Below are 12,020 nucleotides of genomic sequence, written 5' to 3'. Positions count from 1 at the left end.
TTTATTACCGTTAGATGAGTTTAAATTTCAAGATTTGTGTAGTTGATAGACACAAATATCAAATTTAACTCATTCAATGATAATAAGTAGGATGGTAATCATTACCAACACTTGACCGTGGTAAGCAAAAATGCACACTATTAACTGCCTATGTATGTTCCGCTTGCTCAAAGTTGGTAGCTTTGTAAAGGATTTCCTGATCAAAAGCATTTCATAAGAAATGGATTCCCAAAAAGCAGCACTTAGTCTCTGGTTGCATTTCATCAGCAAAAAGGGAATCGTATGCCCTGGCTATAGATTAAGAAAAGGGATCATTTAGCTATAACGTTTCATTTTCCTTGCCAACATTTACATGAGAGGGTTTGTAATTTTACGTTATTTCGGGGACATATATAAGTGGAGGAGCGAGAGGGACTTGAAATTGTGAGCCTCTTAAGGTTTGAAATGCTCGAAAGGAAACTGCATGTGGATGTTGTAAATGCAAGAGAGAGTCCTTACCTCAACTACTTTGTCGAATTTCCTGTTAGGAGTAATGAAGGTTCACAATCTTATCAAAGATGTGAAGCATCAGATTAGTACTTTAGTCTATATGTTAGTTAAGGTAGTGATGAGTCAGCATAAGGTGTTGATCTCAGTATTTATGCATAAATATTCAATGTACACAGATACGAGATTAATGGAAAATATATTTCACACAATTCTTTCTCTCTTTACATTTCCCTCTCTCTCTCTCTCTTAAATCCTAATTCCTTACATGCTAAGATTCTATTTTCTACATGGTATCCTCGCCGGAGTCCACCGACGTTGATCTCCCGCTTCTGCGTTCTTGATTTTCTTGCATTTTCTCACCTGCCAAACAGATCTTGTCTCAATTTTTTCTTTAATTTTTTGTGTGATTCGCTATGGCTACAGCGGCGAACTCCTCCCACTCTTCTCTCCTGCAAATTCTTTAGCTTCTGCTCTTCACGCTGAGGTTTCCAATCCTCTCCTTGCTCCGATTGCCTCGATCACTGTTCAGAACATCGCCGGTATGGTTCCGACGAAGTTGACTCGTCACAATTACATTACCTGGCGCAATATATTTCTTCGAGTTCTGAAGCAATTTAAGCTTTTAGGGCTTATCGACGGCACCGATGTATGCCCCTCTCAATTTGTTTGTGATTCCGCTGGACTTCGTGTTCTTAATTCAGCGCATGACATTTGGTGTATATGAGATCAAATCTTGATGATTTGGATCAATTCGACTCTCTCGGAAGATCTTTTCCCTCTGACTGTTGGTATGCATGATTCTCGATCTCTCTGGCTTTCTCTAGAAAAACGTTTTGCTGGAGCTTCTCTTACACACATTTATAGTCTTCGTGCTAAGATTCAGACGATTCAAAAAGGTGATTCTTTGATGATTGATTATCTCAATTCGATTAAAGAAATTTCTGATAAATTAGTTGCTGCGGGTGAGCCGATTTTTAAGTCTGATTTGGTAGCCTATATTCTGTCTGGTCTTCCTGATGATTATGAGTCATTTGTTGACTCGATCGAAACTAGAAATGAGTCTATAACCTCTGATGAACTTCATGGTTTACTCTTGAGTAAGGAAATTTCTTTTCAAAAACGTAAGACTCGATTGACTGCATCTAATACATTTACTCCATTTCATGCTCTTACTGCTCAATCCTCTACTACCTCTGGTCATCACTCTGGATTCCGAGGGAATTATCGAGGTCGTAATCAAAATCACAATAGATTCCATCAAAATCGAAATTTTGGGGGCAATCGCTTCACCAATCAAAATGGTGGAATTCTTGGTGCTGGTCCATCTCGATCTAGTGGTTTTCCGTCTAATGATCGGATCATATTTATATATATTTTTACTTCGAATTCACTCGTCTTTTCTTAGTTAGTTCCTTATATTTTTGAGCTATTTACGTTATTTTTGTGTTTATAGGATTTGTTATGCAAAGAAAATAAAAATAGAACAAGTGAAATTTTATGTAATAAATTCGTCAAAACTGTCTGTGTAGATCAGCTTTTAAATTAAATAAAAAAAAAAGAGATAATGATGAGTCATGATGATGTTTGAAACATCATCATGATTCATGTTGTGAAGGGAGAAGAAAATGCACGGCAAGACTAATGGAAAGAAAAGAAAGAATTTGATGGGAAGACATGGACCAGTGGAAGAATAAAAGAAATAAAAGAAATGGCAGAAGGGAATGATGGAGGAATAAAAAAATGAAAAAGAGACGAGAGGTCGGAGGAAAAGGGAAAGGGGGGAGACTGACAGAGGTCAGAAGCAGAAAATAAAGAAAAGAAACAGGAGGAGAAGAGCAGAGGTCAGAGGCACGGAAAAATAAGAAGCAGAGAGAGACACGGGCAGAAACAGACGGCAGGAAGGGAAGAAGAAGCTTCACTTTATTTTTCTTGGTTTTATCTTCTCAAACTCATGTTTTACTTTTGGTTTAATTTGAGAATTATGTGTAACTAAATTTATTTTGGCTAGAGGTTAATTCAAAGCCATGAATATATTTGTAATATGAATTGATTACCTTCAGTTGTGATTTCTGAGTTGTGATTTAATTTGCTTAACTGCTTGATTGATAACTTATTTTTGTATGTCGATTAAGAATGCATACTTAATTTACATGCATGAATTTGACGCTAGAATATAAGGGAGTTTCACCTAATCGTTATGAACTTATATTCACAAGTAGTGAAGGTTGCTAGTCACAATCACGTTAAGTAAATTCTTGGCATAAGTTTCATGCAAATCATAGTAACGAATGCCTCGTCAATGCTCATGTTTTTCATAGAACTTAATGATTCTTGCTTGTATCTCTATTATGCAATTCATGTAGGGAACTTGTAGGGAATGTTTTGGGTTGTCGTATGCAATCATCCAACCCAATAACTTGTGGAAAAACTGAGGGTTAATTAGTGCAATTCACGGTTAATTTGGGGCGTTGAGATTTACAATTTATTGAAAGAACAACTGAAAATCAATTTAGGTTGCATATGTGTCATGTGTGGAGAAGAACCCTCTAGCTAGTCCGTCACCAATCCTTTCACCTTAATTTCATGCTTTTGTCAATTCTGTAATTTATTTAAGTTTAATTTACTTCTCGTAAAAACCAAACCCTCCCCATTATTAAATTATATTATTTAGTTAGTTTTCATTGTTGTTAGTCTTTTAATTCAATTTCCGTCCATTTCAGTTCCTAGTGTCTAATTTGATTGTTTTCATTATTTTGAGTCATTCTAAGTGTGTTTCGAGTTATTAGAGCTTTTAGCCTAGTTTTGTGTCCTTGAGTCTTGTTTAATATTTTTAAATTAATTTAGAATAGATTAGCAATCCCTCCTAATCCCCGGCCTAGAACGATACCCTACTTACATCTATACTACAATTGTCAAAAAGAGGGTTAATTTGTGTGTTTAGTTATTTTACGCATCATCTAATCAATCGAATTTCTCCTCTGGGAAATCAAATCCATGTCAGTTGTGTAATCAACATGGCCATCAGGCTCTTCAGTGTGGCTGACTCTCTCAATTTGCTTCTTCAATGCCTCCAGCCTACTCTCCTATGGCTATGACTGCAGTACATCAGGCTACACCAAATTACTGGATCATAGACAGTGGTGCTTCTCACCATGTTACTCCAAATCCTTCTTCTCTCAATTCTGCCATTCCTTACACTAGCAATGAGCAGCTATTTGTTGGTGATGGTAAAGGTCTGTGCATATCTCATATTGGTCATGCTTTTATACGCACATCTAATGTTGCTTTTGGACTTAACAATGTCCTACTTGTCCCCTAAGCTTCGCATAATTTGTTGTCTGTGTACAAATTTGTTCATGATAACTGGTGCTCTCTAGCATTTGACCCTTTTGGATTCTACATCAAGGATCTAAGAACTGGGAAGATGCTCTTCCAGGGCCCCAGTGAAGGTGGTCTTTATCCATTCTATTGGAATGCTTCTGATGGTTCTTCTAGGATAACTGTCTCTCCTCGTGCGCTGATGGTTGCAAAGGCTGATATTTCTCTTTGGCATAGAAGGCTTGGACATCCTTCTAATGCAGTTTTACATTCTGTTTTACGCACTCATCATTTACCTGTAACTGGTTCCGTCAATAAATTGTCCATTTGTGCAGCTTGTCAAATGGGTAAAGCTTCTAAGCTCCCATTCTTTGTTTTGCCTTGTATCTCAGTCAAGCTTTTTCATTTGGTTCATGCTGATGTATGGGGACCTTCTCCTACTTCCTCTTGTACTGGTTACAGATACTAATTAATACTACTGGATGATTTCACAAAATACAGTTGGTTATATCCTTTATTTCTCAAATCGGATGTTCCTTCAGTCCTCAAAACTTTTATTTTGAAAGTTCAAACACTTTTTGCATCCAAAGTTTAATGTTTGAGATCAGATTTAGGGGGTGAGTTTTTAAGCAACGAACTTCAGGGTTTCTTTAATGCTCAAGGTATTACTCATCAACTGAGTTGTCCTCACACACCTGAACAAAATGGGTGTGCTGAGAGGAAACATCGTCATGTTGTTGAAATGGGCAAGACTTTAGTCTCTCAAAGTGGTTTACCTCCTAAATTTTGGGTTGAAGCTTTTCAAACAGCAGTTTATCTCATCAACAGGTTGCCACCACAAACTTCTCTCTTGAGTCCATAGGAGATATTGTTTCAAGCCTTACCCAAATATCATACATTGAAATCTTTTGGTTGTGCATGTTATCTATTGCTTAAACCTTACTCCAGTCACAAGTTAGAACCTATAAGCGAACTGTGCATTTTTCTGGGATACAATTTAAATCACACTGGCTACAGGTGTTATGATCCTCTCATTGAGAAACTTTACATCTCTCAGCATGTTGTATTTGATGAGAGTTATTTTCCTTACCTTCATCACAATTTCTTAGTTCCTCAGTCCTCTGCAATCTCCAATTCCAATCCTGCATCTTCTCCGATTTCAGTGACCATACCTATACCCATCTCTTCTTTCAGTGCTGTCTCTTAACCTCAGGAATCTGCAAGTCTTGATATCTCCCATGCACCATCCATGTATGCATCATCTCTCTCAGTCACTGATTCCAGTATTGAGGAACATGTTTCACCAACGGCACCTCACAACACTCATCCTATGATTACTCAAGCAAAGGCTGGCATCTGCAAACCCAAAATTTTCACAGCTACTAAGCATCATTTTCCTTCATCAGTGGATCCTCTCACCAAGATTCTATCCACACCAACTACTTATCTCCAGGCTTCTAAACATGCTTCTTGGAGGGCAGCAATGAAAGCTGAGTTTCAGGCCCTTCAATCCATAGGTACATGGGATTTGGTACCTCATCATCCATCTTACAATCTTGTCAGTTGTAAATGGGTTTTCAAAGTGAAACATAAAGCTGATGGGTCTATAGAACGGTATAAAGCACGTTTAGTGGCTAAAGGTTTTCATTAACAAGAAGGTTTAGATTTTTCAGAGACTTTTAGTCCTGTGGCTAAACCACCAACCATCAGGATCTTTCTTTCCATTGCAGTTCACTATGATTGGTTTGTACATCAATTAGATGTTAGCAATGCATTTCTACATGGATATTTGAAAGAGGATGTCTATATGCTGCATCCTCCTGGTTTTGTTGATGTCTCCAAACCTACACATGTTTGCAAGCTTAAGCGATCTTTATATGGTCTTAAACAGGCTCCTCGTGCCTGGTATGAAGCCTTCTATAGTGCCATTCTTTCCTTGGGGTTTTCCTCTTCTACATCTGATACTAGTCTCTTCATCAAGAAAGATACAACTATTACATTCATCTTAGTTTATGTGGATGATATAATCATCACCGGCAGCTCTTCTTCAGTCTGTCAAACCATCATCTCTCAGCTTCAAACTCTGTTTCCTGTTAAAAACCTTGGTGATATTCACTATTTTCTAGGGATTGAAGTGCAAAGGTCTTCCAAAGGCTTATTTCTTCATCAATCAAAGTATGCTTTGGATTTACTTAAGAAAACAGATATGTTGGGTGCTAAACCTTCTAGCATTCCAGTTAGTTCTTCCAAACTGGATCACTTTGGTGCCCTTCTTCCTGATCCTACTTCCTACAGATCCATTGTTGGTGCTTTGCAATACCTTACCTGGACTCGACTGGATCTAGCCTTTGCTGTTAACCAAGTTTGTCAACACATGCAGGCCCCAAGAACTATTCATTTGCAGGCTGTCAAACGTATCTTACGGTATCTCAAAGGTACCATTGACTTAGGTCTATGGTTTACAAAAGGTCATCAACATCTAACAGCTTGGTCTGATGCTGATTGGGTTGGCTGCCCGGTTGACAGACGCTCTACCAGTGGATATTGTGTATTTTTGGGCTCAAATCTGGTGGCTTGGAGTGCTAAGAAACAAAACACAGTGGCTCGGTCCTCCATTGAAGCTGAATACCGATCACTTGCAAATAGTGCTGCAGAGGTCACGTGGATTTGCAAGATTCTTTCTGATATTTCCTTTCCTCTTCTCCGACCACCTGTTATTTTCTATGATAACAAGAGTGCTATAACATTAGCTTTCAATCCGGTTTTTCATGCTCGCACCAAGCATGTTGAAATTGATTACCATTTCATCCGTGAGAAGATTCTTTTGTGTCAGATTGGTGTCCAACATGTTGGCACATTGTCACAGATTGCTGACATTTTCACCAAGTCCCTTCATGCTGCACGGTTTGCTTCCTTGGCTGACAAGCTTTCAGTTCGTTCTTCTACCTTCAACTTTAGGGGGTGTGTTAGGAGTAATGAAGGTTCACAATCTTATCAAAGATGTGAAGCACCAAATTAGTACTTTAGTCTATATGTTAGTTAAGGTAGTGATGAGTTAACATAAGGTGTTGATCTCAATATTTATGTATAAATACTCAATGTACATAGATATGTGATTAATGGAAAGTATATTTCACACAATTCTTTCTCTCTCTACATTTCCCTCTCTCTCTCTTAAATCCTAATTCCTTACCTGCTAAGGTTCTATTTTCTACATTTCCATGCCCAAAAAATATATGGATGTATATAAACTTCATAACCCTTATTCCATTATTTTAATTAATTTAAATATTTCTCCGGATAGTTAAAACCAATTCACTGTAGCTGGAAATCCTACTACAAATTAAGAGATGGCTTACTAATTCCATGCAATAGCATAAAGTGTTAGAGAAAAGAAAATGATAGAGTTGTTAAGAGTCTTGACTTCCAAGATTTAAGACTTTGAGAAGAATGACAACCCTGGTAACTTGTTTATGTTGCAAGTCTGGATAAATTGAGTTTTTTTTCCCTTCCTCATTACATATTAAAGCTATGGACAAAAGATAGAATAGCTTATATTAATGAGTATAGTACGTAAAAAAAGAGATTTTAAAATATCGATCGATTGTGGAGTTTTGTAACTTCATTGATTAGGGTTATTCGGGGAACAAGTTTACATGGTTTACAACTAGGGGTGGTGGAATCAGGATAAGATTGGATTGAGCCCTGTGTACTCAAAATGGGTGGACATGTTTCCACGTTTCACTGTTAAGCATTTGAACAAGACGAAGTCTAATCATGTTCCGGTGTTGCTTAATTGGTCAGGCCGTACTCCACTTCGTGGTAAAAAATAGTTTCGGTATGAGGAGCGTTGGCACATGCAGGAGGGGGTGGCGGATGTGGTACGGGATGGGTGGGAGTATACCGTTGAGGGTTCACCGATGTTCCAAGTTACAGAGAAAATAAAGATGACTCGAATGATGCTAAATAGGTGGGCGAGGAGCAATGTTGGAACCAGACCTGTTGAGATTCGGGAAGTGGAGGATAAGCTCACGAGTCTATTGGGGCACTCGTTTTTGAAGGAGTCTATTGCGCAGAAAAAGGAATTGATTGGCAAATTGAATAGACTTCTTGGGCAAAAGGAGCAGTTTTTGAGGCAACGATCTAAAGAAAATTGGCTCAAGCTAGGTGATCGTAACCATGGTCTAAAATATCCATAATATCCCGATATTTCTATCGAAATTTCCGTGTTTTTGGACTACCGATATTTTTTTGGACTAACGATATTTCCGATATCATCGATATTTTAGACCTTACTAAGTCACTCATGTGTCTTACCATGCAATGTATAAAGTGTAAAATATTGTACTAATTCATTATATATAAATGATTATGGTGTGTTTAAACTTCTTTCATTAATTACTACATATTTTCTACACTCATAATGTTGCCAGCTCACTATATAATCAACTTAAATCAGTTAGTTCTATCATGCAACGCATTTCCTTCCAATTTTTTTTTGTGATAAACTAATAGATAATTGACTAAATAAACATCCTGCAAAGTTTCAATAAAAATTTCCAAGTTTTTCTTACAATTTCCGTGGTTTTTATTCAATTTTTATCAATATCAATAATATCCCGATATTTCCATCGAAATTTCTATGTTTTTGGACTACCGATATTTCCGATATCATCGATATTTTATACCTTGCTTGTAACACAAAATACTTCCATCAGAAAGTGAATAGGAGACAGAAACGTAACTGTTTATTTGGCCTTATGGATGATGAAGGTGTTTGGCATGACGACCGAGCAAGGATGGAGGAGGTTATGGTGTCGTATTTCTCAAAGTTGTTCACTTCCAATGGGGGCCTAAACTGTGAGGAGATTCTTGGTCATATTGCTCATTCGGTTACAGAGGAAATGAATATCGATCTTGAGCGCCCATTCACGGATGAGAAAATTAAAAGTGCCGTCTTCCAAATGCATCCTACAAAAGCCCCTGGCCTTGATGGTATGTCTCCTGATTTCTACCAAAAACATTGGGGAGTGGTGGGTGCGGATATATGTAATGGTGTTCGATCCATGCTCCTTGGGTTAAATATTACGGAAGATAAACTATACCCATGTCACACTAATCCTTAAGGTGAAGGATGCAATGTTGATGATGCAACTACGCCCAAGCAGTCTGTGTAGTGTGCTTTATAAGATCATTGCGAAGGTACTTACAAATAGATTGAAAGTTATTCTCCCATGTATTATTTCCCCAACTCAGAGTGATTTTATTACTGGCCGTTTAATCTCTGATAATTATTTGGTAGCTGCTGAGGTAGCTCATTATATGCATAAGCGCTTATCGGGGTTTAATGGGCCTATGGCCCTGAAATCAGATATTAGAAAAGCATATGATCGGGTGGAATGGGGCTTTTTGGAAGCTGTGATGGGTCGTATGGGATTCTTAGAGCATTGGACCCGTATGATTATGCTTTGTGTCACTACGGTAACTTATTCTTTTAAGGTGAATGGGGACCTGGTGTGCTATGTGCATCCGGCAAGAGGTATTCGACAGAGTGACCCTCTTTCTCCCCACTTGTTTGTTATTTATGCGGAAGACTTATTGGCGCTTTTGAGAAGAGTAGTGGCCGATAGGGATTTGCAGGGGATTAGGGTGTGCCGAGGGGCCCCTAGTATTCACCACTTATTTTTTTGCCGACGATAGCTTTCTATTTGCTCGTGGTACGGTTGGAAAGTGTCTGAAGATCAAACAAATCTTGTGGTTGTATGAGATGGCTTCGGGTCAAGCGGTGAATTTCGAGAAGAGTTGTGTCTCATTCAGTCCGAATCTTACTAGTTTTGATAAGCAGTTGTTAGCTGATTGTCTCGGTATAAGAAGGGTGGAGTTTCATGATAAATATTTGGGATTGCCAATTCTAGTTCGAAAATCGAAAAAGGAAACTTTTGCATATATAAAGGATAGATTGTGGAAGAAGTTACAAAGTTGGAAGGGTGGTTTATTAAGCAGTGTGGGTCGCAAATTATTAGTCAAAACGATGGCACAAGCATTACCTATGTACTCCATGCAATGCTTTTTGCTACCTAAAACTTTTTGTGAGGAGCTGAATAGGATGATAGCTAAATTTTGGTGGAGTGGTGATCCCAGGAAAAGGAAAATACAATGGCTTAACTGGTGGATTTTATATAAGCCTAAACATGAGGGGGGGGGTCTCGGTTTTAGAGATCTCTATGCTTTTAATTTGGCTATTCTAGCAAAACAGGCTTGGTGATTCCTCCAGCAACCTGACGCCCTCGCTTTCCAGGTGTTCAAAGCTCGGTATTTCCCTCTGTCAGAATTTATGGATGCACTGGTAATGCCCAATAACTCTTATGTATGGAGGAGTATTGCAGCCTTGAGGGAGGTGATTCACCGAGGCCATCGGTTGCAAGTGGGTAATGGCAAGAAGATTCAGATATGGAAGGATAGTTGTGTTGGAAATATGCCCTGAAAGTCAATCTTTGGAAGAAACCTTTCAGGACAAATGAATCGATGTATGGATGACTCTTATACATCAAATGGCAAAGACACGAATTAGGACTATCTCAATAAACGATATATGTCCTAAATAGTGTATCCATGGACAATAGATCGATTGAAGAAGTAATCTAATGATGTTAGACTACAGAGACCTTCTTCACATAACCATTATGTCCAAAAAGGTTCCTAGTCATTGGATTGTCGGAGGGAAACTGACAATGCTTAGACCGGTACATACTGTGTCCGCTTCAAATGGAAGGATGGAAAGTCTCATCCCATTCGTGTTGTGACACTAAGACAAGTATGTAGGTGCTCATTAAGGGAATTAGTTCACTGAACACAATCGAACGAGAGTACTTGCATGGAGGTCTACTCACATGTCAAGCAAGTAACTCTAATGGTTGGAATAATGTAAGTAGTCCTTTGACCTGAGGCATCGTCGTTGTCTTGTGGCTAAGTACTTAATCTTTGATTATGTCAAAGTCACCCCATTCGCGGATGTCCACGGCATAATTGGGGTTAAGCCACTTAGTCATGAAGGCAAGTGAATGCGCAACAAGGAATCTCTAATCCTCGATTAGAGGGAAGAATACTCTAAGATATGATTCGGGAATCTTCGGCCGAAGTATCAAGCGTAATAAAGGAAAGCGTTCCTATACGACTCAATAGAATCATATAAGAAGGAATAATCACATTAGGGGTTTGACATAATATATCCATACCCTAGTAATGTGATTGAGAGTATTGTTTTAGAGAAGGATCGAATTACATTGTAATTCCAACTGAATAGGTTCTCCGAACAACTTCTACATTAGCTTGGGTAGCTATGACATATGGTTAGATGTCACTCATAGCTTGTGAGTTCTTCTAGATGATTAAATGTAGTCATCAAAGAAGAAAGGTGAATTAAAATGAAGTTTTAATTTACTAAGTGATTGGATTAAATATAATCAATTGGATTGATGTCAATCACCTCACTGCCTTGCTAATTAGAACCTAAAATGATTGTACACCGATACACTCTTGTAGTGAGTAATTAATGGATGATGGAAATAATTAATTGGATTAATTAAGTGTTGTGATTAATTTAGAAAGTCTAAAGAAATCATAAAAGCGATAAAAGATCGTTTTGGGCTTAAAGAAACGTTCGGGTTTAATTGGGCCCATTGGGCCTAAACCCATTGGGCTTTTATTCAAGCATAGGATGACTTGAAATAATAAAAGCCCAAAGCCCAAACCAAACACTAAAGGGCCGACCACTTAAAGGGTTTGGGAGAGATATTTAGTCAAGTTGTTGACTAGGTTTCTTTTTGTCTATATAAGGAACTTTATAGAGTTTTAATCCTTAGAGTTTTTGTGTGTTTTTGAACAACAAAGAGGCAAAGAAAAATAGCTCTCTAAAACCACAAAGGCCGGCCACCTAGAGGGTGTTTTGGCTAACAATCTTTCACCCTTTTGGTTATTCCTCCATCCATCTCACTACACTAATGGGTGTGGATCTTTAGAGGTCTTCTCCTTTGGAGACTAAAGGAGAACCTTGGAGCACTCTTACTAACAAAGTGGAGGAGGCAAGGAGGGAGGCTAGGCTCAAAGACTTCAAGGAACAAAGGGCTTAGAGGTGGTCCATCCTTGGTCTCAAGTCTAGATCAAGAGGTATAAGACTAAACTTTCACTTTGTTCTTTACTAAAATGTTTTGATG

At 38.2% G+C, this 12,020-nt stretch overlaps 1 protein-coding gene across 1 annotated transcript; it reads left to right on the top strand.

The window, feature by feature from the left end:
- The first annotated feature begins 444 nt into the window (after positions 1–444).
- Positions 445–8,006, top strand: LOC139193483 (uncharacterized). The gene is made up of 8 exons (XM_070816508.1): positions 445–575; positions 913–1,203; positions 1,354–1,721; positions 3,564–3,722; positions 3,867–4,228; positions 5,021–5,447; positions 5,568–6,739; positions 7,671–8,006. Exons 1-8 carry the CDS (start codon positions 445–447, stop codon positions 8,004–8,006), a joined length of 3,246 nt encoding a protein of 1,081 aa, XP_070672609.1.
- The last annotated feature ends 4,014 nt before the right edge of the window (positions 8,007–12,020 follow it).

The sequence above is a fragment of the Malus domestica genome, chromosome 17 (genome assembly GCF_042453785.1).
Source record: "Malus domestica chromosome 17, GDT2T_hap1".
Classification (NCBI taxonomy): Eukaryota; Viridiplantae; Streptophyta; class Magnoliopsida; order Rosales; family Rosaceae; genus Malus; species Malus domestica.
Note: the sequence above shows the minus strand (reverse complement) of the source record. Positions and strands in the feature narration are given on the sequence as shown.